The sequence below is a fragment of the Eumetopias jubatus genome, unplaced genomic scaffold (assembly GCF_037043125.1).
Source record: "Eumetopias jubatus isolate StellerSeaLion01/CBP00866 unplaced genomic scaffold, mEumJub1_p1.0 scaffold_1, whole genome shotgun sequence".
In the NCBI taxonomy this organism is placed as follows: Eukaryota; Metazoa; Chordata; class Mammalia; order Carnivora; family Otariidae; genus Eumetopias; species Eumetopias jubatus.
Genome location: NW_028274807.1, coordinates 112,570,984 through 112,598,281, shown reverse-complemented (window position 1 = coordinate 112,598,281; position 27,298 = coordinate 112,570,984). Strand labels below are relative to the sequence as shown.

The 27,298-nt window shown below is 38.6% G+C and overlaps 2 protein-coding genes across 2 annotated transcripts in view; both read left to right on the top strand.

The window, feature by feature from the left end:
- Positions 1 to 14,214, top strand: part of CPB1 (carboxypeptidase B1) — a 32,863-nt gene extending 18,649 nt beyond the window's left edge. The window contains exons 8-11 of the mRNA XM_028103117.2: positions 89 to 179; positions 846 to 1,048; positions 12,136 to 12,220; positions 14,027 to 14,214. Of these exons, the coding sequence (XP_027958918.1) occupies positions 89 to 179; positions 846 to 1,048; positions 12,136 to 12,220; positions 14,027 to 14,214 (567 nt within the window). The remainder of the gene's footprint in view (positions 1 to 88; positions 180 to 845; positions 1,049 to 12,135; positions 12,221 to 14,026) is intronic.
- Positions 14,215 to 19,890: 5,676 nt separating this feature from the next.
- CPA3 (carboxypeptidase A3) overlaps positions 19,891 to 27,298 on the top strand; it is a 28,611-nt gene continuing 21,203 nt past the window's right edge. The window contains exons 1-3 of the mRNA XM_028103017.2: positions 19,891 to 20,021; positions 20,120 to 20,195; positions 22,562 to 22,686. Of these exons, the coding sequence (XP_027958818.1) occupies positions 19,954 to 20,021; positions 20,120 to 20,195; positions 22,562 to 22,686 (269 nt within the window). The 5' untranslated portion in view covers positions 19,891 to 19,953. The remainder of the gene's footprint in view (positions 20,022 to 20,119; positions 20,196 to 22,561; positions 22,687 to 27,298) is intronic.

Below are 27,298 nucleotides of genomic sequence, written 5' to 3'. Positions count from 1 at the left end.
TATATGAACCAATACTGAGAGAGACTGATGAAATTAAAACCAACTCACTTTCTTTTATACTTGGTCTAACCACATAATCCACTTTCAGAACCGAATGTGGAGAAAGACCCGCTCCACCCGGGCTGGAAGTAACTGCATTGGCACAGACCCCAACAGAAATTTTGATGCTGGTTGGTGCAGTAAGTATCTGACCATTTTGCAAGCATCTGTTGAAAAGCACAGGAGGAAAAATAACACAGGAAAACACAACAGTGTCCAAAACATGAAAAAATGTAAAGTTTTATATTTTAGAATTCTAACTTTCTGAAAGCACAGACGATAAACAGTTTATTTATTCATTCAAAAAAAATGTATTGTGTGCTCTATTGTGCTCTCAACTGTGTTAGATGCTAGACACACAAGACTGAGCTATCCAGACATAATCCTACTACTTCAAAATGTATAATCTAGAGGACACAGTCATTAAATAATTATTTAAATGAAATGGTGATATAATTCTAATTTTCTGATTCAACTCTCAGAAAATGATTACAGTAATAAGAAAACTTCTCATGGATATTAGTTTGTCCCCTACTTATTAATCGTTCTACACTATATTGATCTCACTTTATATTACTACACAGGGACACACTGATGATTTCACATGCAATTTTTACCCCATTAGCTTAAAAATATACCACCCTAATCTTGTGACTAAATGCATGCATGCTTTATAATATATACATACATTATCATAAGGACTCCTGTGAAAACAGCTTATTTTTAACTTTCTAATTTGAAAGTTTGAAACATGCCTTGTGATAACTTCTGTAGGTGACCATTCCATTAACAACCTGTTTTTCTAGAAATCGGAGCTTCTCGAAGCCCCTGTGATGAAACTTACTGTGGACCTGCTGCAGAATCCGAACGAGAGACCAAGGCTCTGGCTAATTTCATCCGCAGCAACCTCTCTTCCATCAAAGCATATCTGACAATCCACTCATACTCCCAAATGATGCTCTACCCTTACTCCTATGATTATAAACTCACAGAGAACAACGCTGAGTTGGTAAGTAGTCATGGTAGTAAATATGGTATTTCACTGTTGAGAATTTTTAAATCCTATTTCTGAGAAAAAATTATAACAATTTCTAAAGATTCCATTATTAATTTCTGATAGTAGAAGCAAACAAAACTTACTACAGATTTACAAGGAATCTGGAATTGGCTAGGTAAATTAGCTTTTTAAAAGAGATAGCATTTTGATACAGGAAACAGTTCCCAACATGTTAAACCAGTTTAGTCACTAATCTTCAAAATGACAATAGGTACACTTATTCCTGCTTCACCACAATACTAACTCATTTGATGATTTCAGATGCATCTGGGATAATCAACAAAGTAGCTTCATCTCACACACAATTAGAAAGTCAATTTTGTCAAGTTGCCTTGAGCTGGATTTGACAGAGGCAGAAGCATGGCAGATGTCATTAGGAATTTGGCCCATTTGGTTGATACTGGTTTAAGTCATAAGATCCTAAAATTGCTTATTTCACTATTTGATCAGGTGAGACACAGAAATAAAGCAATCAATGAACAAATGATATGAATGGGTCCTTACTAGATACAATGCAAAAAAATTTAAGTATCCATGACTAAAAAAACTACCAATCTTGTTAGAGAATCATGATATAACCACATGAAAAGTTAAATAAAATAAGAGTTTTATGACATTCAAATTAACAAATATCACATATCAATCATAATTTTTTTAAATCAGTAGGTTTGAACCCTTCAAACAATATTTTTTTCTAATTTATGAAACATCTGGCTGCCAGAAGTTGGAATCAGTGATCTAAAAGAACAAGTGTAAGATTTAAAGCATTTGAGTTATGCCCAAAAAAAAAAAAAAAAAAAAGTGTTCCGCTTAGACAATGACATAGATATTTGGCTTACCTAAATGCATAAATTTGAAGACCCAGTAACTTTAACAACTGGAAATTGTTTTGTACTTTCAGTCTTTCAGAGACCAAATAAAACCTGTAACGCTATAAACATTTTGTGAAGAGCAAAACGGAAAAATAACTCAGCCTCTTAGAAAATTGATATCTAATAGTTGGCCAGGTCCTTCTCATTAAAAAAAAAAAAAAAAAAAAATGCTATTGCTTCCCATTTTCCTTATCCAGAGCCAAAAAAACAAAGGAAAACATCATTAGTTGGAACCTTTAACTATTTCAGTTTTCCAATTATGGTCCATCTGTTAAATGTTCCCAGTGGGTGCTCACAGTCCAGCCATCCCAGAGATGGGTGTGGTCAACTCCTCATTTCGATCCCAGATTTCAGTCCCAAGGAGAGAAGGTGGAGCTATGTTGTTTGCTTTATTCATGTGAATATGTTAAATTGTACCACATCAGAAAAGAAAAAGACAAAGCCATAATAACTAAGCACTAATGAGTTAATAAATAAAATATTAAAACTAAAATTATAAACCATATTAAGTGTAACAATAATATATACAGTTTGCTTAATATAACTAGTTTAAAACACAAATTCTAAAAGACAAAAGCTAACAGAAAAATGAAGTGTTCTCTGGAAATGAGCTGCTTCACAAAGTTTCAATACCTTTTCCTATTTGGGAAATAAGTTAATTCTAATTCACAAAGTGGAATAAACAGAATTATATCACAATAAAATATTCATAATCTATTCTCAACAAAAGCACAAACCATAAAATAATCTTATCTTGGATGTTTAATTTTGTATTCACAAAACTAATAAATTCAAGAAGTACATGCTACTTCTTATCCTTTCCAAGCATGTTAAGATAGGTGGCTAAACCGCAAAATTTAATTGCACTTATATCACATTAATTGATTTAAAAGTTACTTTAATTTCCAATAATTTTTTCCTATGATTAAGCTTTTGCTTACCATCTTAAAAGAAATATTTAAATCCCACTAGTGAAATCTAAGATGAATATTAATTTGATTAGTCAATTCATTGAGAATCTGAATTTAGTTCAACACCCCAAAGCAATTTAAATCTTTTGAATAACTAGAGATCCTTTCAATCTTTTTATTTTGCATAATTCCAATTCACTTACTTCCTAAGCACATTTTGCTCGAACAATTCATAACTGTAGTGTTAATAAGCGTATATATATATATATATGCTTATTATATATATATATGCTTATATATATATATCCAAAAGAGAATTTGAGTCTCTCATAAAGAAAAATATTGACTTTTCATGGTTTTTATTTGTAATGAGAATATTAAGAAAAAAAGTGAAAGTCTTGATCTAGGCATGATAAATATTCCATCCAAATCTAATGCTTCTATATGAATTTTCAACTAGAAAAATGCTACCCTGCTGTAGAAAACTAAAGGTAGGAAAAGATTTATAAGATGTATTCTTGGCATACCACATTATGGATAACTCAGAATTTCTTAAAGTAATGCTAAGTGGGCTTTGTCTTACCCAGAATTCAGTGCATAGATATAGATATGATTCTTATTTATCTTAAACTTACAAAACTTATAAGATTATATTTGTAGCAAAAAAAAAAATGCTTCAAGGAGACTAAGACTAAACTGAAGGAAATGATTCTGTACTTCTATTAGCATTCTCAGACCAAATTTAGGACATACATACGAATCTTTGATATCTGGGTCATGATAAAAATATATGTGGCTTCATTTCTGAAAGATCTTACATGTACATTGCCTGAAATTATTCATATCATGAGACAACCTTTAGAGGGAAGAAAGGCAGAGATGAGAATGCAAAAGACCAATGAAGTTAAAGAACAGAAGTAATAGCATGGAGTATAAAGAAAGCTACCAAAAAATATATCTACAGCAGATCAGGAAAAAGTATGAAAGATCATAAAAATACCTTACAAAAATAATGCTTTTCAGTTTGCTAACTGCTTTTACACATACTATATTATTTAAAGAAAGAATACAAAGTATACTGTGAGTTTCCAATGGCTTCATACACCTTCTAGTTCCTCAGTGTTGACTTCTTCAGTATGAAGCTATCACTATATTCACAGCAAGTTTTAAGGCCCACAAAAAGAATATACTTTACATTTTCAAAATTCTGAGGAATAATGAAATACTGAATTATATGACCTCGTTTTGGTCAAAGTCTCCTCTTATTAAGGACACTTAATTGAAAACGTTCCCAAACCTATCCATATCTTTGCACTTATTGAGCATGGAAGAAGCTCCAAATCTTTGGTCTGCCTTCCCCTAAAAAAGGCCTACGTGGCACTGTTAATAATAATTATTATTATCATCACAATACCATTTCTAAGTCCAAAAGCAAGAATGCAGGATAATAACTGGTCAACTAAGTATCTTGACCCATTCCCCAGACTGACCAAATTGGAAGCTGATATGCACTCCACTCACACCACATTTCTACATTAGAAGCACAGAACTTTACAGCTGGAAATCTTGGAATTACTCTGGTTCTCCTTTCTCATTTTCCAGCTGAAACAATGAAGGCTCGGCTAAGCCAACACAGTAATACAGGCAGCCTTGGGCCTAGACCTATTGGACCCTGAAGAATTTCCTAGACTGCCCCAATTTCCAAAGACACCCACACATATTTGTGTGGCCATGTTCTATGCTGGTACCCCAGGTAGCGTTTTGCAGAACATTCATCAGATAGTCTTTCATCCCACAAATACCTTATTACCTCTGTCCCTGGACATTGCAAAGGATTTGCAGGGGTCAGCTGAGATGCCTAACTTCCCAGGACCCAGTCTTCATGATCCTGGCCCTATGCTTTCATGGCCATATATTCACTAACCAGGAGAAAGATGACAGTCTTTCTGAAAAATTATTAAACTTGACCAAAAGATAAGAATCCATTTCTAAAACCGAACACCTTCCAGTCCAGTGGCACCTCCCTACCTCTTAATTAAAATTGGAGTTAATGAGCCCCCAAGAGAGAAATCCACTGCTCCACCCAAGCATGTGAGCATAAAGCAAGACCATGATTAGAGATAAACATAAAAATCAGAGGGAAGAAACGTTGTGATTAGAAGGTGGATAATTGCAGGGCCATGTGCACACCCGATCACAGCTGTCCCCATGTCCCTGCCTAATAACAAGAATAACAAGGCCACAGTCCCGCTGTCAAGCAGGTTACCAGCAGCTAAGGTAGATAGGACCTGAGGCACAAAACAGCCACGACAGGTATTTTCTCAGAACTTTTAAATTTCACTTATAATATTAAAAAAAAATCAGATGGCAACTGCAGAATTTATTTAATTAGAGAAACTGGTTGTTGATTTATCACCATACATTTTAAGAGACTTCTTGGCCTGTTAAAATTCTCCTACAGAGGCCTGGTCAGAACACAGCTCATCAGACAATTACCAGAAATTTCACTGAGTACCTATTAAGTGATTTTTGCTATTAAGATAGGATCTTCTTGAAATGGTAAGACTCAGATATCAGAAACCATAGAAGAGAAGTACAGAATTCGGAGTTTCAAACTAAGCACGGTAGTGGGAATTTAGGGCAGGAAAATGGTAATAGGCAACGAGGTTAGTCAGTGAAGGTTACAGAAAGAAGAAACCCCATTTATTCTGGGCCCTGAAGGATGGGCAGGATTTGGGCGACAGAGGCCAGAAGAGTGCATTTTAGGCAGAGAAAAGAGCCAACAAATGTCCAGCAATAGGATTGAAAAATAGCCTGTCTCCAGTGTTCCTTGTGAAGAAAGAGTGGAAGGGAGGTGATGAGATTACCGAGAGACTTAAACGTCACAATGAGTCCTGCGTCACGGCAGGCCCTGGAGCCAGACACCTGGTAAATGGGACTGCAATACAGGACTCCCAGGTAGAGATGTGGATTTCAGATAAACAACAAATAATATTTAGTGTAAGTATTTTCCAAACATTACAGACTTATACTGAAAAAGTATTCACTGTTTATCTGAAATTTACATTTAACTAGGTACGCTGCGTTTTTGGCGAAGTCTGGCAGCCCTGCTAGTAGAGGGTATTTTAGCAGCATTGACCTAACAGCAGTGTTTTAAAAGAGACACTTGTACTATCATCAGCAAAGAAGAGAGGCATTGAGAGCGCCTTCGAGATGAGTTGTCTCCCTTTTTAATTCTTTCTCCAAAATACACTCATGTTTACCGTAATTATGTCTTTTACCTGACTTCTTTCAAACTAATTTTGCCCTCTCCCCTACCGCCTAGGAGACATTTGGCAATGTTAAAGAGACGTTTTTGGTTGTTGTAACTGTGGAAGTACTATAGGCATCTGGTTAGTAGGTAGAGGCCAGAGGATGCTGATAAACATTCTACAATGCACAGGACAGCCCCCACAACAAAGAATTCTCCAGCCCACATGTCAAGAGTGCCAAGGTTGAGAAACCCTGCTTTAAGATAAGAGTGGAGTCACATTCCTGGCTAAGGGCCCCTGGCTTTCACCCTCCTCACAAATAGTTTACAATGTTCTACAAATCTGAAATGCAAGAGATCCAGTACATTCCCATTATACAGCATTTATTTTTAATATTTTTAATGTTTATTAATATTAAATTAATTAATATCCACACACACGCACACATAAAAATGCTCTAGACTTTGCAACTTCAGCTGACTCACATTTAACATATTCCTTGAATTTTAAAGAGCTTAAAAATATGCATGCAGATCAGCCAAAGAAAAAAATTGCTTTACATCCGTGAAAGCATTCCCACACTCCCCATGGGCTATGCCAAGATGGGCAGGCCTGCTCTCCCAAGTCAAGCCTTTCCCTAACTCCTTGCCCTTCTCTAATCTCGGGCTTTGCAACCAGAGCCTACGCTTGTTTACTCTCCTGTTTTTCTCAGAAACATATTTGTTTTTTCAAATCCCAAAGGCTTTCTCCTCAGTGCCTGCTTGTAGGCCTTCCGGGCTTCTCCTCTCGCATCAAAATTATAAAAGTTAAATTCTTCATTGTTCCCTTGGTGTAAGTTACCCATTATCACAGAACAGAAGGAAGGAAACCGCAGTTAAAGATCATTTTGAGGCTTCCATTATCACATGTATTCACCCAGAGGAATAATTAAACTCAGAACTTCAAGTTAGAAACAAAGTTCTGGAGAAAATTTCTTCGAACTGGCTTATACCACATAGTCAGTTTGGAATTTTTGTTTTCTTGTACTGTAATAATGGACCAGTGGAAGATTAGATGAGGCAGCCCCCCACCTCCCATGACACTGGCTTGCAATGAGGACCATGAGCACGGCCATGAGACAGGGGCTTCCTGATCACATGTTACCTGGGAAGGCAGGTCAGTGGAAAGAACACCCTCGCCCTTATTCATCTTACCAGCCCCCTGGAGCTCAGAGCCTGGGAAACATTACACTAGTTGGTCTTTTGTCTCTTGGGCTTTGAGTTAGATGTGACATTTTAGACTCTCTCTGTCTTTTGCTCTATGACCAAGGCCTCTTTTTAAGAAAACAGGTGACAAAAGAGAACATGCATAAGACATGGTAGGAAACTCATATCTAAGGATTAATAAAGGCTGGCCATGTTTGGCCTTGACTGAAAGCAAAGTTTTCTCTGAGGCTGATTTATATTTAGCTTCCTTCTGTTCTTTACAATTGGTAAAACCAGCTCCAGCAACACTTCTTTTGAAGTATTCGAAGGCCACAAGGAGAAGTGAAAAAGAGCACAGGATTTAAAGCAAGAAGAACCTAGCTCAAGTCAGCCACTTATGGGGCTGCATGCCCTTGGGAAAGTTCTTTTATCCTCTCTGAGTTTCAGTTCTTTTATCCGTAAAATGGGGATAAAAATATCTAGCTCTTATCAAGAGCTCTTTGTAAAGTCTAAGGTTTTATGTAAATGTTAGTTCTTATTTTGAACCCATTGAGCAAGGATGTAAGATGTCCCTCAAATGACAGGTTGTAAAGAAAGTGTCTGTAATTGGAGTTTCAAGATGTGGATCACGCTTTCTGATGTGCTATTGCTTCTGCGGGTCTTTCGTCAGCTGTCTTAGTCCCTTTTTACAGAAATGTACAAGGGAAAGGAGTTACCACTCTAACATTTTAGCAAATGCAGGAATTATCTCTCTTTTACCAGTCCTGGCTGGGGTCAGTCACCCAGTTTGGTTGGAACATTCCCACTGAGCGTGCTGCCCCACGTGGCATTCCATTCTGCGAGAAAATTCTATGCCGATGAAATGTGGACAGATAGTGTTGGAAAGATAAATGAGTAACATTTGTGAAAGTATTTGAACTCTTCAAAAGAAAAGACCCACACTGATTCCAGGGATTTTTGTTAAGATCATGGGAATTTAAAATATGATACTTTGGTCAATTAATGTCTGTTCTGATTTTTTTGTCTCTTGGCCTCAGAGGGGCAGAGAGAAAGGGTCCACAGACTTCATTTTTCAAAAAACTAATGGAAATAAGTAAAACGCACAGCAGAAGTCATTGTGTAAATGTAGCAGCCCATCAACCATCACTACATGGTACCAGCCACCTTCCCCACAAACATCCCCTATCTCCACTCACGTATGTCACAGCCTTTGCAGAGCTCAGCGTCCTACACACCCACCCAAATCAGGCCCATCTGTAATGCCCGAGTCCTAGGATAAGACTCAATCAACCAACCATGTGCTAGATGCTATACAATCTGTTGAGAATACAAAATAAATAGCCAAGAACCCCTTCCCACAAGGAGCTCACCTGGGAGGCAAATAGATGCAAAAACAACGGATTACAGAACAGAGTGACAGGAACTCTGATAGTGGTGTTAGCCTTCACAAAGGAGGGGACATCAATGCTCCCCAAGAGATTTAGGGGCAGCTTCACAAAGAAGGTGACACTAAACCTGAATCTGGAAGAACAACAGTAAATCTCCAAGTGAACAAAGACGAGAAGAGGATTCCAACAAAGGGAGAGGATACCCAAAGGGAGGGAGGTAAGGAGAGGCAGGAACAGGTGTATAGGGAAGAAGTTCAGGGAAACCTAGCTCAGAAGGAACACGGAATGCACAGCAAGTGATGCAGACTGAAAGAGAAGGGAGGGGCTGGCTCACACCCTTAGGCCAAGAAAGGAAGTTGGACTTCAAGAGAAGGTGAGAAAGCCACTGAAAGATGTGGTGATGAGGTGACACTCAGAAGCTGAGTGATGAGGTAGACATCAAGAGGTTAGAGCAAATGAGGACAAGGAGAGTAAAGGCTGACAGAAACTAAATGTTCCTGCAATGTGCACCAGTGACAGCAACATATTAACATCCTTTTTAAACTAACATTAATCTGAAATATTGCGGTCAGCACCAAAGGCAGAACAGTTGCTGCCAGAAGATGCCTAGGAAGTCCTAGAAAGCGTTTGGTTATCACTTTGAGGAAAGGCAAACTGAATATTTTTGTGTGGCCCTAACGGTAGTTAAGACTAAAATGGTAAGTTATAAGTCAAAAGAGATAACAGATCGCAAGCAGGCCCCTTCAGTTTTATCAGATAACTCATATATTAGGTCACACCAATAAACATATTAAGTGACTTGAAGGTCAACAGACACAGGAGTTTAATAGATAACTTCAATGATCTTCTTGTCCTAAATCTTTTCTAGTCTTCATAACTGCTCATGTTTGGAACTAATATTGCAGAATCATCTTTTTTTCCCCAGCTTTATTGAGATATAATTGACATATAACACTGTGTGAGGTTAAGGGGTACAATGTGATGATTTGATGCACATATATATAGGGAAATGTTCAACACATTAGTTGACACATTCTTTACCTCACATAAGTACCATTTTGTTGTTGTTGCTGTTTTCTTGTTCTGTTATTGTGAGAACATTAAAGCTCTACTCTCAAAGCAACCTTTAAGTATATAGTATAGCACTGCTAGTCATAGTCATAATGCTGTACCTTAGATCCCCAGAACTTATTAGAATTGTATTTCTAACTAGAAGTAATAATCCAAGGCTTAAAGGGGGAGGTGGGGAAACCAGAGCAGATGAAAAGCCTCGGAGTGGTAACTAGGGAAGGAACAAGAGTTCTTTAGAATCGGAGGTTCTGCCTTACAGAAAAATAACTACAGATGTCCTCAGATGAATGGCAAGTTAAGCAAATTATAGAATAGTAGAAAAGGTACTATTTACTTACCAAAAAAATTAGCACCTCACCACGTTTCACATCTCCACAAGACGGTTTTAAATCTATTCTGTGCACTATGCAATTGTTCATTGATTATTCTCATTTCCATCTGCAATAGGCCTTATATTAAAGGGTAGAGAGAAGACTTAGCTCTAGTGGGTTGGTTAGAATAAGATTAAACAACAGGAACTATATATTTAGATCACAACAGTAAAGATTCCATGCGGTAAGAGAAAGCATATATTAGTTTACCAGATGGGAAAAACAAAGGGAAGTAAAACCCTAAAATTTTCAAGTTACTGTTCCAAAACTCTGAGAACATTAAATTAGTTCCAAGAAACTGATTACACCATTTCAGTGGACCACAATATCATGACTTATATTTTATAGTTATTTTTTAAATTTTCTAATTTACCACTTGGTTAGTGAAGCATTAACAATTTGGGAGCTGGAACTTTGAAGTTTTGTAGACATGCCCTTGTCAGTTTAACATAAGACGCTACTAAACTGGTTTTGATATTAGAACAAGGACTAAGGGAAGTTGCTACTTTGTAAAACTAGGAGTATTTTGATTTCATCACCAACCTCATCGCTTTCCAAGCATATGTACAAGACATAATTATGATGCCAAAGTATGAAGTATAGCTAGTTTCATAACCAGAATGAATTATGGCTAATCGTCCTGTGATAAACAATCAGGTTTTCAAATCTGCATTCCCAAGACATCCAAGTCAGGCCTTACTATTCGAGTGATTCATTTAAATATGCAGTATGTCAGTGGATGTTGGGAAGTTTACAGCACAGGGGGGCTGGGGGTACAGAGCCCTTGCCCTTGAAGAGTTGGGGGGCAGGGAGGCAGAAAAGCAATGGGTCTTTTGAGAAAACGAAGCGGCTTCTTAAAGAAAAAAATACACATAAGCTAATATTTGCCGCTTTTTTAAAATTCTGAAATTCAAATGTTCTTCATTTTGAAAGAGAGTAGATGTTGTCTAATTCTTCAGTCTAAAAATCTTCCAAGCTGGAACCACCCTCATCCCTGGAACTGCCAATTTCTAAGTATTTCTATGTTGGCAGAACACTGAATTGAGTAACCAATCACTCATATGTGTAGTTTTTAATACTCCTGCCCCAGCTCATATAATTCTATCTTATCCTGACTTTATAACCTGCCACATTTCCAGGTAGTTTTTGTTTTGTTTTGTTGGGGGTCATTTTGTATGTATTTCATTTTTGTTTACCTGTATTAGGTAGAAAACCTCAACCACGAAGACCTCCTTGTCTCCTGCTTTTCTCTTACAAGCTCCAGAGACAAGACAGATTTGCCAGACTAATCCTTACACATAACCTAATTCCTAATACACAGTGACATTTTATGAAATCAATGAATGTGATATCTGGGACAGTTACAGTTTGCTGTAGTCTCTTTAGCCTAAACCAAGGCTTAAAAAAACAAAATGTATAACAAGCCTAAGGAAGAATGCCTGGGGAAAAAAGACACACTAAGTTCTATGTAAATAAAAAAGAAAAGAAAGTAAAAGATTGTCCTCTGACTAAAATAGAAGTTATTGCTAGGACCCATACTTTACTGCAACAATTATTTAAAATGAATGTAAAGACCTAATTCTCAAATAAGAGGGTAAGATGCTAATTATCTTCAGAGTTCCAACAAATAGTTCCCGGACAACCACTAAGTAGTAAGCCTTGGCCTGGACCCTGAAGACATGGAGATAAAAGACAGAAAAAGTCACTGAGAACTCAGAGGCCAGCAAATGGTGTTGCCACAGTATGACACATTCAGAGGGAAGCCCAGAGTGAGTGCCTGGAGAGGGCATTTAGGGAAGACATTTTTTCACAAGAATCGCTTGGATCCTACGACCAGGTTAGAGAGAAAAATTGGATGGGCACCGAGCAGGAATAAAACTAACCCAAACTGTGTCTTATGCCTCTTCAATGTCTTAAAAATAATGTACAGATGTTTGTTTGTCAGTGTGTGCTTTTATTTATTTACTCACGAACTGCTGGTTCTCTTGCAGAATGCCCTGGCAAAAGCTACCGTAAAAAAACTTGCCACCCTGCATGGCACCGAGTACACATATGGCCCAGGAGCTACAACAATCTGTGAGTCTTGGCTTCAGAACTGTGCAACGAGACCACACGCCTAAAAAGGCGACAAATGGTTCCCAGAGCCTTTCCTTTCAGATCATTTAAAGCATGTGGCTTTTGCCTGACAGTGAATTTTTTTATATGACATGTCATCAGTTTTCTGTTCAGAAAAAATATCCCCTCCGACCCAAGCAAAGACTTGCGCTCAGTCAACATCCATTGAGCAGCCACTACTATGTGCCAGGTCCTCACTAGGTACTAGGAAAGAAAGGAAGGGGGGATGGAGAGAAGGCAAGAGAAAAGGAGAAAGGGAAGTGGGGGAACCAGCACAGTCTTCGAAGAATCCACAGAAAGGCAGCGGGAAAACTAAATATAAGGGTGCTAGATGTTATGACAGCGGATGCACAAGGAAAGAGCACACTCCAGCACCAACCAGCCCATCCCACAGCATCGGGGATGACTGCCCAGGATAATGACCCAGAAGCTTTACCTGGAAAGACAATTGCTGAAGAAAAGTATAAGAAGGAGTGTTTCCCTGACTAAACAGACTGCAGGCGCGAGGCCTAATTCAGGCTCAAGCCACTTTCCAGGGGTAGATGTCAGCCCCTCTGACCAGTCACTCGGTGTGTTCGAGCCAAGTGGCAAGAGACACACAGCAAGGGAGTTAGGTAGGGGTTAGACCCCAGATTTCACTTAGATGCTGCAGAGTTTAAATTTCACTGGGAAGGCACATTATGCAGGCCGCGTTTTAAATTTCTACTTATATTCTCCTTTGCCTTTGTATGATTTCTTTTTGCCCCAGATCTGAAAGGACTAGAAATACGAGGGAAAAGGCCCAGTCCTGTTATCACAGGGCCTCCCATGCAGTCGGAGAGGCTCCAATCCTGGGTTTTGTTTTTTTTAAGTTTTATGTAGAACACGGTTTTCTATACTTTTGTCCTTTTTTTAACCTGCTCTGAATTATATGGGGTACAGTGTTTTCCTGAGGGGTTCTAGCAGAAGTAGCCCACCTATTCGTATACTGTGAACTTCTTATATGTTTTATGCAGACTAGTTCAGGGAGGGTTCTTTTTTCATTATACTGTAAACCCTTGGAGGACAGAAGTCCCATCTTTCCTTGATTCCGGCATCTCCAGAGGAGAGCCCACGGCCTGCTGCTCAGTGAGGGCTGTACAACCGTTGACTGAATAAATAGATGAAAGAATGAATTAATGAATGAACGAACAAATGACCTAGTGACTTAACAGATAGAAAATCTACAAGGCAGTGACATAGTAACTGTTACTGATTGAAGAACTGAACAAATGCCTAACCTCGGCCAGCCCATCTGCTAGGCTCTGAGGAAACACAAAGGCCCAGCCCTGCCCTCAAGGTGCTCTGATTTCATCAGCGCTGTTTCCTTGGGGTTTGGAGTTCGCTCCTATCACCAGTCATCATGCAGCCTTACCTATTTTCCTAGGAAACATTCTTTCCCCGGAAATTATCTATATTTTGTAAACAAATTACATATGATATAGTTTACCATAGCATACAAGTGCACTGAGAAGGTTATGTTATAAATTACATACTTCCTGGGGTATTAAACACCTCATTGCCATTAATTAGGCTTAGAGGTAAGATTGGACTGATTTTTTTAAAACTGCCCTCCGTATCTTTTATAATCCAGTTTTCTAGAAAACTGGCCTACCTATAATATTTTGTCCAATGAAACAGTTGTAATTATAAAAGAAAGCTGGCTTTTTTTCTTTTTTTTAATTTCCTTCCTGGATTTAGTGTTTTTGGGGTTTGTTCATTTTTTTTCCTGCTCTTTGCATATTTCAGATCCTGCTGCTGGGGGCTCTGATGACTGGGCTTATGACCAAGGAATCAAATATTCCTTTACCTTTGAACTCCGGGACAAAGGCAGATATGGCTTTGTCCTCCCTGAATCCCAGATTCAGCCAACCTGTGAGGAGACAATGTTGGCCATCAAGCACCTTGCCAGATACGTCCTGGAACATCTGTACTAGGAGAGAATCCTGACAGCCTTACGGCAAAGTGCTCACTCTTTGTTTCTTTTCTATCCTAAATTCTTATTTTTGTCTGCCTGAATATTTTCTAGATCCAATCTTTCTTTTAAGCCGCTAGTCTTTTAAACGACTTGGATCTTTTAATACTGATCATAATAAAAATGAATCATTTTAATTAGAACCTGACAGATTGTCTACTTCTTTGGGGGACAAAAATGATGTGAATCAGTGACTAAGCAAGCCACCCACAGGTATTGATGTGGATCAACTATACAGGAGTTAAAGTCCTCAGGGTATTTGCCAACACCGACAGAGTGCAGAGATGTACAGGTTATAATGGGGGCTTATGAGGAAGAAGACATATAAGGGGAAATTGAGGAAATTGTAGTGTAGGTGAAAAGACCCCATCTTGCTTCAGCTTTCATCTCAGCTCATTTATTTTATAAGCTGTCTACTACATGCCAAACACTGCTAAGCAATTAGGGACAGAGCAACGAGAAAGAAAGACAGTTCTGCCTTCAAAGGGCATTTGGGAAGACAGACATGAAATAAATAATTAGCTATTTCACTAATTATTTACTAATCCATGATTTAATTTACATTCAGCAAGTAAGTGCTAGACAAATTACACGAAAAGAACATATACCAGGTCTACCTCCCTGATGTGGGGGAGAAGGCTCTCTCAGGGAATGCTGGAACCTGAAGAATAAGTCACAATTATCTGGATAAAGGGAGTGCCCCTTGCCAACTCTGATGCAGAACCCGTAGGAAGAAAGCCAGAGAGGAAGGAACCTGGACAGTTGAGGGAAGAAAGCATGTACAGGGGCTGAGGAGGGAGGGAAGGACTATTAAGCAGAGCTTAGAGCTTAAGGGTTTGGAACATTTGTCTAAGAACAATGTGAAGCCATGGAAAACAATCAGTTGCAAATGACATAATCAGAGTTTTTAAAACAGCAACCAGCTAAGATGGAAAGCAGACTGAGGTAAAACAAGAGGGTGTCAGAGGGTGTTAACAAGGAGACCTGTTACAGGAGGGTGATACAAAGCAGATTGGAGGTAAAACAAAAGGGTGTTAGGCCTTAAACAAAAGAGGCAAAAATTACTCCATGACTTGAAGTTTCCCAGAATTAGAACTGAACATGCTAATGTCAGAGAGTATTATGCAAAGTTCAAATTTTAAAATATAATAATAGGTATTTAGGTACAATTTGGGAACATCTCTTAATTTAAAATCTACTTTACTATTCTATTTACTTTAAAATATGAGCTCATTGTTTTCTATGTGGATCCAAGGAAAATAGGATTCCATAGCTAGCAAAACATGTTAAAATATCTATGATAGTGTTCTATTCAAAAGAAGAATCCTTTGAAGTCACAGTGGTTTGGAAGTTGTCAAGCCAAAGAATGATTAATTGCATTAATTGTCCACTAGATGGTAGCAGTGCAGCTGCTACAATTTGTCAAGCAATCCTCTTCATAATAATTTAGTAATATATCATTTAAATAGACACTTAAGAGCAAAAAAAGAAATTCCCATGAATTCTCAAGCAGTATTGATGATAATAAAAAAATAGATGTAATTTAGCTAAATTATCTTTCCCCGTTTTATTTAAATTATACCCATGTTGGGAATTGGAGAGCTAACTCAACCAAAGTTACCTGAGTGAAGTTATCTTGCTGGACGTATATGATTCAATCCATAGATAGTTCCACAAGACTCCCATACTCCACCTCTAGCAGATAACATTGACCTCTAAGAAATGCTGTGTGTGACCCAAAGTTCAAAAGTCATGTGTGTAAACCATAAAGAACTATGTCTCTAAATTGAGTACTTTAAATTAGAAATTAGAAATGTTCAAAAATTCCAAGGAATTTTTTCAAAAAAGATAAGGACCAGGAAAGTAAGTATGTAAATATTCTCATGTAAAATCCCTTGCATCCAAGATTTCGTGCACCGGAAACATTTTTGCTATATCTGGTCGACTGAAAGTCAACAGCTAGCTGGCTAGGAGTGCCACTTGCCTGAGCTGAACTGAGCTAAAACAAGGAGAGATGTCTGCTTTAGTCCTTCCCAGTGCAATAATACCATATGACCTCCTGCCAGGCAGACCAGAGACTGCCAAGGTTTTCTGCCCAGCCTTGCCCACCCAGGAGCCTCTGACTGTAAGGGCACCTCTCTCTTCGTCCCTCCTTTAAATTATTCCCACACTGAGATCCCAGGACAGGCTCTGAGCCCTTCCTCAGTCCCAAGCTCTCATTCCCCAAACAGTAATTAACCAACAGCACAGAAATGGCTCCCTGAATTTTTCCTATCTCAAAAAGGTCTTGCTACAACATAGCGAGACTGGTTTTCCAGTCTGGAATAAGGGAGTTCTTCGTATCTAGAATAACATCCAATGGATTCACCTGCTTTTGCCAACTAACATATATGAATTGCTCAAAGAAAATTTCAGGCACAGAAGAAAAACAGAAGGAACCATGACAGCTAATGAGGTTATTTGGGGGCCAAATGGGGTCTTGATGATCCTCTTAAGTCATCTCATTTGAGCAGGTAGTCACTCTCCGCCCCCCCCCCCAGCCAGGTCTGACACTGCCTGAGCCACACACCCACATCTTTGTCCAGAAATGCCAACTTTCCTTCAAATAATGAAGACAAGTTTCCTGCAGCATTTTGCAGGGCAGCTTCATTTCAACGTCAAGAATCCAATATCCACAACTAAAGGCAACAAATTTTTCTTTCAACATACCCTTTATGAGATATCTAAAGGTATTCCAGAAGCTGATTGGATTTGATTTGAAGATGAAGAAGTATTTGAAAGAGTCTAGTAAAATCACAAGAGAATTTTCACTTTCATTTTCTAGGGTATCTCTTTTATAGTGATAATGTTTGAAAATATGCATAAAATATAGTTTAAAAATAAAGCAATATTTTATTTTATTTTTTTAAAGATTTTATTTATTTATTTGAGAGAGAGAGCATGAGCAGGGGAAGGGGCAGAGTGAGAGAAGCAGACTCCATATTTAATAGGGAGCCCAGTAAGGGACTCAATCCCAGGACCCTGAGATCATGACCTGAGCCCAAGGCAGATGCCCGACTAACTGAGCCACCCAGATACCCCTAAAGCAATATTTTAAACTGTGGCTAGACATATACTATTACAAAACTCCTAGGAATACAAAGATCCAGAAGGATGGAAAATTATTGTTGTGTGAGGCATTCAACTTTAAATTTCTTTTTAAAGAGATTAATTTGACCTATGAAACAACACATCACCTTACAAAGTCAATCCTAAAATGATATGTTGTTCAATAGCCATTCATCCTATTCTATACATATGCCAAGATCTTTTATAAATTTTGATGCAATAATATAAGATTGCTCAGAACTATGCCTGCCAAGAAACCATTTGTTCTGAGAAAATGCTTCGGAATACTCTTGAAATCCATCTTTTGTACCTGTTCTTCAGAGGCTAAATAAATTGGGGAGGAGTGGGAAGTCTTAAAAGCATCACATGTCGATATCCTATTCCAGAAACAGGGAACTGAAATATGTAACAGGTATTAAGAAGTCCAAGATTATTTATAATCAGAGTCTTATCCCTGAGAGATACCAGGATCCTTCACACATTTACCTGGATCCCCAAATAAAACAGAAGTGTCCTTCATACTTGACTTGAAAAATAGACATACAAGATCTCTCCAGAGTTTTAAAACTGGTCACACAGAAAAAGGCCTTAAGAAAACATATAAGAATGTTAGAATTAAAGGTGATTTCTATTTTCTTCTTTCAAATTTTGTTTTTGCTAAATTATTTCCAATAGGCATTTATTCCTTGAAGAATCAGAAAATAAAACTCCAAAAAGAAAAGCTGTAACACAAAAAAAAAATTTTCCTGAAGTAGTCCACATTAAAACAAATACAGAAAGATATTTCACCCCTAAAGGATACTGCCACCACTTTATTTATTTGTCAGAGAAAGAGAGAACAAGCAGGCACATGAAGGGGGTGGGGCAGAGGCAGAGGGAGAGGGAGAAGCAGACTCCCCACGGAGCAGGGAACCTGATGCGGGACTCGATCCCAGGACACTGGGATCATGACCCGAGCCAAAGGCAGACACTTAACCGACTGAGCTACCTAGGCACCCCCACAGCCACTGCTTTAATCTACCACATGATACATGCTAATACTCCAGTTGACAGTGGTCAACTATAAGTCTGTTTACAGAACCTGGCAATTTTATCAAGTGCTTAGAGGGCACGAGCATATATTTTAGCACCTACCATGCACCAAGTCCTTCACATATGCTATCTCATTTAGCCCTCACAGCACTTGCCAGAGTCCAATTTGCATCTCCATTTTTCAGATGAGGAAACCAAGTCCGAGAATGACTAAGCCAGCTCAGGGTGAAGGAGCCACTCTAAGGTTACATGTTTCTAAATGCAACATCAAGCTCTTCCTTTTCCTCTGTACCTCTACCAAATATATCCTCAGAAGGAGTGGAGCAACCATTTGCTTAGGGAGTTTCTAGTGCTGATGAGCTTGTCCAATGTCAAGAACGTGAAGGCATTTGTAAAACCCTCCTCTCCCTTACCTGCAGGGAGAGCCCCTGGGGATATGTTCTAGGGCACACCTAACACAGAGAGAGGGACAAAGCTATTGCTCTTGTACATGTAACATGGGCATCTCCCCAACACTACTATCTTGATAATAAAAATATATAACCATGACTCTGGGAAGTTTCCTATAGGACGATCTATATACATTTGTCAATGTGAAGAAGTAGTTTTTAAAAGGAAATTCTAGTAAGTTATCTGATTAGCTAAACTTACTCACTCTGTTAGATTACCTTAATTCCGAGTAGAGGTGATGCCTTCTTCCAAATGATCCATGTTCAAAATTAAACACCCCTCAAGAGACTATTTAGAATGCTCTATAAATGACTTTCATTAATTCAACTTTCTGAAAGCATTTACTGAACCCTGTATCCAGATCCTAAAAAGAACAAGCCAATGAACAAACACTTGAGCAACCATATAATTGTGCCTTCTAGGAGTCCTCAACTTGCTTTAGAAACAGGGGTTATCTCCGAGAACAGAGGCAGGAGAAGGAGAAAGGAGCGGGGATGTGATTGCTTTAGCTCTTTCTGTAACATTTACTTCTTTACAGAGAGGTACAGAGAAAATAGGGCAAAAGTATAAAATCTAGATAGTAAATACATCAATATTTTTGAGATTATAGTATTTTTAGCATATTCAAAATATTTTGTAATTTACTAAGTTACAATGTAGCTTCAAAAACGTATTTTATGTTATTAAGGACCACCCATCAAGCTTCTGCCGTCAGATCCCCAAATTCATCTCCGATTCCAAGCGTAAATTTAAAGTGATTTCTTCCATCATTCAATTCAAACATATGGAAAAGCTGCATTTTAGAACAAAGAACGGGGCTCAAATCTCAACTCTGCGCATGTACTAGCTCTGCTACCTTGGGCAAGTTATTTCCTAAAAAATGAGTTTGCCCGGCATCTGTAAAATGGGTATTCCCAATTGCAAAAGGGTAGCGTGAGGTTGGATCTGCCACAAAATGGGCATTCAGCGTTAGTGTTGCCATCCGACCCCTCCCTCCCCAACTAGAAAAACATTTCGTCCACCAGAACCCTAAGAGGAAATCAGCTGCTCCTCCAGATAAGAGCTGAGGCATAAAGCTGGCAGAGGATCTTGGGGCAGGCAAAGAAGAACCATGAGGTTCATCCTGCCTTTGGGTTGGATCGCTACCATCCTCGCAGTGGCTCCTGTCCGCTTTGACAGGTAAACCTCCCCGCCCCGCGTTCCAGTCTCTGGACAGAAAGAGGATGAAGGCATGCTTCTTTACAGCTCACTTGTTTCATCTTTTTACATTCTTAAAGGGAGAAGGTGCTCCGCGTGAAGCCCCAGGATGAAAAACAAGCAAACATCATAAAGGACTTGGCCAAAACCAACCAGGTAAAGCACTTAGACAGTTATTTTCGTTAGAAAGAAATCTCTGTTCTCTAAAAGCTGCCTCTTATGAATTTTACTTTTAATACACGCGGGGCTTCCAAAGACAAAGAAGGGGGAAGTGGCAGAAGCTACTTGGGTAAATCAGCCGATCGCCACTATAGTGCTTCCCTTGTTTTTGTTTATTTTTTTCCCCAAATTACCACTCCTGTTTTCCCTCCCAAAAGCTTTGCAAACAACAGCTTTTTCTAGGGGAAATTGTGAAATAAGGAGGCGGGCTTTCTTGACACCTTCCTGGGGGCCTCTTTCCCCTCCCTGCCAGTGCCTTGCCTGCTCCATCCTCCTCTCTCCCACCCTGATCTCCACCAGGGGCATAGTTTCTCTCAAAGTTACGATAACATCAAGGTATTGGTTAACTGGTAACATCAAAGTAATGGTTTATAACACCAAGATGTGACCCTTCCCAAAGGTAGGTCCATTTTAAAAGGAAACTTTTGACGTTTGATCACTCTTTTAAAACCCAGTGAGCTAATGTGATCATTTTATCATTTATTCAGTTGCTCCCATACACAAGGCACACTGTGTCAGCCACCTTATACGTATCATATCAAACTCTCCAACAGATTTTCAGTGTGAGTGGCATAATTAAACCCACTTAAAACAAAAGAATCAAAGTTCCAAGACAGTTAATTAAATGACCAAGATGACACAGCATACTTAAATCCAGAACTGAATCTGAGATTTATTCTAGTCACACACCCCCACATCACCACATCAAACTAACTGAAAGCTCTGCTCTTCTAATGTCCCAAATGTTTTTCAAATCCATGCTTTCCTCTTCATTCCCTTGCCACTGCCAAAATTATGTCTGCCCTACCTTTTACCAGGACTATTTCAATAGCCCCTTATCCAGGGTTCAGGTTCTAGTCCTGCCTCCCGCAAAGCCACGTCTGCACTACAGCCTGACTGCTCTAAAGCTTGACGATTATATTCCTCCATTTGAAGGTTTTTAGTGAGAGGCAGCCTGGTATGGAAAAAGCATGGTCTTCAAAGTTTCAAATACTAGCTCTACACTAGCTCTGTGGCCTCAGGCAAGTTACTTAACCTCTCTGGATCTGTTTCCTCCAATGTAAAGTGAGGATAATAATCATACCTACTTCCTAAGGTTGTTATAAAGACTAAGTAAGCTAATAATTGGGTGACGCTCAGAAGGACGCCTGGCCATAATAAGCACTGTAGAAGTGTTTTCTATTGGTATCGGAGTGACATTTGAAGTCCTTCATGATCTGCCAAACTGCCAATCTCTACTGTCTCCTGCTTGTCCAAACCTCTCTCTCACTGTTCAAGCTCCATGAGGTCCAAAACGTCTTTAAATCACACTACATCTCTCATATGTCCAATTTATGCTGTAGCTTTCTGATCAAAATAAACCAATAAATATTGGTTGGCTTATAGCAGCCTCATATAAGCACATAACGGACTGACCTAGAGGTAGAGTGGGATTCAACTTCAAAATACCCAGGTGGACTTAGACATGTCTACAAGCTTGGAATGGTAGGTAGGAATTGAGCATTTCCTTCACATTTCCCAGGTTGGGGAACGGTACTTCATTTGATTTCACGATGGAGTATGATTTTGAAGAACAACAAGAATTGGAATCTTCTAAAAGTTATTTTAACCTGAATGCTATCCTTTTAGACCCATTCACCAAATTTCTGAAATTCTCAGCCAGAGGAAGAAAAAGAGAAGGGAATCAGCAGCTGTCAAATGCCTGCAGGTCCCAGAGTTCATATCCATTTCACATTCTTTACAACACTCCAAATGGAGTCCTCTTAACCCTATACTTTAGGGAAAAGGACTAAAACTCAAGGAGTTTTAGTATCGCCCAAGGACATACTACTAGAAAAACGATAGGGCTGGAGATTATTACGCCTTCTGTTGGACACAAACCTTCCAGAATTCCAGAGTTTACAGGGGAAACTGGTTTTGAGGACTGACTCAGGGGCAGGGTGAGGGGAGCCATATTTTTAATCTATATTCCCAATTAGAGACAGAGTCTATGGCTAAATGAATTGTGAAACAGCCCCAATCAACCCCAAGATGGTAGAAGCAAACAGATTAACTAAAAACTTCTTTTTTTGCATTATAGATACTATCTATGTCCTGAAAAAGTGATCAGTACAAATGATCTCTCCCATTCCCTAATATTCAACAGTATATTTGCACACTCTCATAAGCTTATTAAGAGAAGGGTCCATACCTTAACTACATTGAACCCAGATTCCTTTTGTAGTGTATGACACATGTGTTTCTTAAGAAATATGTGTTGGGTGAACAAATAACTGTGACTAACATTGAACTCATCTCCGCAGCTTGACTTCTGGTATCCAGATGCCACCCACCACGTAGCTGCTAATATGACGATAGATTTCCGAGTTAGTGAAAAGGAATCCCAGTTCATCCAGTCTACCTTGGATCAAAATAAAATGCACTATGAGTAAGTCCTACGAAATATTCAAACGTGTTAGACACTCAGAGTTTGGAGTATCTTGAAACTGAGAGGGAAGTACTGTTCTTTAATTGGGCCAAAAAAATGAAAGCTCTATGAGATAAACATTTACAGTTACTTTCGAATAGGCTATTGAGGCAGGCTTACAGAAGTTATGAGATCAAACTGAGCCACTCAACTTCCATCTTTTTTTGTTCTGATCTGCAAGAAGGGCAATCACCCATGTCTGCCATCTCCCAAAATCAGCTCCTAGGAAGGACATTGTGCACTTGTGCAGGCATGGATAGTTTAGCCACACTCATCACCTCTGACAGATAATCAACACAGAGCTCAAGAACTGCTGGTGACTTCTAGCATCAAATTCTTGAGAATTTGAATTCTCCCGCTGTATAAAAGGAGACCCAAATAACTGTGCTCATCTTGAGTCAGAGATGTGGGAATATAAGATATATAATAAATAATTCTTTATGAAAGAAATTCTTCCTCAGAGAAAGCAAAAGCAATGCAACAGAGTAAGACTTAAATCCAACAGGAGAGAATTCTCAAATGGCCAAAGATGGAGAAATGAGTCATTGTGGTCCCATAGAGAAATAAGGGAAAATTAGAACTCACTGAGCACCAACCATGGGCCATGCACAGTCTGGGCCCTGGGGCAGTGATCAAGGGAGCCCAGTGAGGAATATCACAAATCCACACATAACATAGAAAACAAAATGTGTTTGATGTACTGAGGGGTCCTGTTTTAACTCTACCAGCCCTTGTCATTCCAGCAATACCCTTTACTGAGCCCCTCACCATTCAAAACACTGCTAAGCACTAGTTCTTTCTTTCTGACTTGCTATTTCTTGCCTCTGCTACCCAACACAGAGCTACAACTAAAAAAGCCTTTGTATTCTGTCTGAAACATATCATGTCATATTGCAGAGCAGGATTTACTGCTGCTTATCACGACTTGATTGTGTTCTTATTGCTACAATATCCTTAATAAATATAAACTCTATTGAAATTAAGGAAAGACAAATATAAGAGAAGTAAAAAAATCCTTATGCGTGGCCTAATGGCTTAAAGAGTAGCAGGCTATTACTTGTGATTGTTGTTAATGATTGTTCTTGCTGTCATTTCAAGAGGGTTGTGAAACAAATGTAGAAATTAATAATTGAGGAGCACATATTCAAAATTAATTTCTATCAAGATTTAACCCTTTCTAATTAATATATCAATATGTGCTTTTCTATGTTCTTACAAATTTACTATTAAAATTAGAAAGACACTTTATAAATGGACCTTCAAGGTCTCAGAAACTAGAGTGCATTAGAGACTCTCTACTTACACTAAGGTTCAGATGGTCTTGATTCTTTCACCTAAAAGAACTCACTCTTCCCCCTATATATCCTCTGGTGCCTGTGTCTCTTGATTCACTTCACAGCCAGTCTTCTTAAATGTGTGCCTCAAGTATTATACTCTTTATTTTACTTCATTAGTATAGACCTGACCCAAATTCCTGTGATCAACTAATCCGTACAAAGTATCCAGCCCAAGCTAAAATAAATTTTAGCTGGTCAATTTTGTTTAATTTGATCTGAACAGCAACAGAAAAATAAAGTATTAGGTTTTCCTTAATATCCTGGTAATGTAGACAAAAAGCTAGTTGCTTGACATGAGTGTGGACAATGGAATAAATCACTGTGACAGAAGATATCCAGGCAGGTGGCACCTCTCTCTCCTCTTTGGACCTCTAGTCTCTCTTAGGCTGAAACAATTCTGACTCAAACAGAGGTGTAAATCCAGATCCTCACAAATATAGTGTGTTTTTCACTTTGTCTTATACCAAAATACTTCCTTGTTACCTACATCAAGAACCAAAGTGTTAAAATACAAATAAAAATTAGTTTTATCTAATTAGGACATGATTTCTAGAAATTGGTCCAAATTAGCCACGTTGTGGGAAAGCCACATAATTAGATAGTTACCTTCCTCAGAAATATAAATATGTAAAGTGATCTGTGCAGACAAGGACTATTTAAATCTTGTCTCCAAGTACTAATTATATAGATAATTTTATTTGCATATTAATTATATGTGTTACTTGGTGTCAGTCAGTAGTAAAAGAGTGTTCTAAGAACAGAAACATCTGGTGGACCCAGGCACCAGTCTGAACAAAACCACCTTAAGAGGCTGGTTTGACACAATGATTTACTTAGACACCCTTCATTAGACAGTGCATATAAACCACCATTTAGTTTAAAGTATCTGTGTGTGATTTTTTTTTAATTTTTAGAAAATTAAATTACTAAGACAGATTTGATTTTAAAGTAGCATGTTTGCTCCATTTTTATTTACTCTTTTACAAAATCATAAAAAACCAAGTCTGAAAAACAAATAATACCTACATACCAACAAACCTGAACAGACTGGTGAATAAATGTCTATAAAGAAAAGCACACCCAAGGGACGCCTGGGTGGCTCAGTTGGTTAGGTGACGGCCTTCACTCTGGTCATGATCCTGGGGTCCTGACATTGAGCCCCCATTGGGCTCCCCCTGCTCTCTGGGGAGCCTGCTTCTCCCTATCCCTCTGCCTGCCACTCCCCCTGCTTGTGCTCATTCGCTCTCCTTGTCAAATAAATAAATAAAATCTTGGAAAGAAAGAAAAAGAGAAAGAAAGAAAGAAGAAAGAAAGAAAGAAAGAAAGAAAGAAAGAAAGAAAGAAAGAAAGAAAGAAAGAAAGAAAGAAAGAAAGAAAGAAAAGCACACCTACTGGACTGAGTCTATAGGAGCAGACACCATATTTAGATTCAGTAGTTAAAAACCCTAGTGTTTTTACTAAATTTTTTACATTTTAGATATTTGTATTTCAGATATATTTTAGATTATCTTTTCTTTGATCAAAAGTTAAAATTAGAAAATAAAGAATTATTAATGAAAGGTAATTCAGAAAACAACTACTAATATATATGGTATAACACTACTAAAGCAAAACAAATGATAAAATTAAGTGAAATCTTAGTAAGATGCACATAAGATTATATGGGAAGTACAAAAGAAATCTATATCAAACTGACCCATCTATACCAAACCAACTCCTTGACAGTTCATATTAATGTCTAATTACCTAATAATGATCAGACACAAATTCATATTCCAAGTGTATACACAGTCCTATCAGATAAGTATTCCAATCAAATAAATCATTCTAATGTCTTGTCCCATTCATTTTTCCTTTTGCTCTACATTTTTACATATTACTTGCCCAAGAGTAAAAGAGGTATGTTGATACCTGCTACAAACTGCAAAGAGATAGGTGTTGGTCATGGTGGAAAGCAGACAAGTGCAGTAAATAAGAATGTGGATTCTCAGTGAGGCTGTCTGGGTCCAGTCCCATTTAAACTACACGTTAGGTATTTAAACATTGACAATTTACTTAACTTCTCTTCACCTCATTTTCTTCATCTCTAAAGTGGTGTTTAATAGAGGTTTCATGAAGATTGACTGGGACCATAAAATCGCCCTTTGCCTGGTTCCTTTACTTCTACTAATGCAAGTGAGGGAAAGCACTTACATGGGTGTTTACATGAGTGTGCACACACATATGCACACATACACACTCTACAACAGAGGATAACTAGGGGCTATCACTAGATGCTCCCTTTCCCTCCTAGTGAATAAATTAGTGCCTTAAAGTTTATTATCCAACACAGAGGTGTGCCTCAAATGTTGGGAAATCCATGTCAGTAAATGCCAAGTTGGATACACAGTAACCCAATAAGGGAATTACTGGAGACAAATGGGATCTTGTGGAAACTTGAAATCATGCTTTTTGAGTAGCCCCTATCCTACTGGAATGTGGGCATAGAGGAGGGGAGGCAATCCAGACCTCTAGTTTATAAGACACCATAACAATGACTCTGCATCCCTGGAATATGCTTCCCCATCTCTCTCTCTCTCTCTCTTTCTCTCTCTCTCTCTCTCTCTCTCTCTCTCTCTCTCTCTCTCTCACACACACACACACACACCCCAGAGCCTATGGAAGTCACATACATTGGCTTCCCCATCTCTCTCTCTCTCTCTCTCTCTCTCTCTCTCTCTCTCACACACACACACACACACACACACACACACACACACACACACACCAGAGCCTATGGCAGTCACATACATTGGCCTCCATTCTCCATTTATTTGTTACTCTTTAAAAGCAATAGATGGAGGGAGCCCTGAAATTATCAGAAAAGGATTCATCTTCTCTGAACTTCTTACCTACTTCCTGACCTTGGGACACAGCCTTCTAGGTGAGCTTTGCACAATACTCAGTAGACTAAGAAGACTACAGGTCTGAGGGCAATACCCAGGGATTTCACTCCTTGTCACTGGAAGCACTGTAGTATAATGGCTCACAGCTGGAAAACTGAAGTGAGACACCTCTAGGTTCAAATCCCAACTTCTGCATTTTTACAGTTGTGTCAACTTTGGCAACCTCTACCTAACCTTTGGGGGTGATAATGGTACCCAATTAATAGTGATGATGTGAGGATTAAGTGATAAAATGTAAATACCATGCTGAGCTGAATGCCTGGTACATAAGAAAGGTTCAATAAACATTAG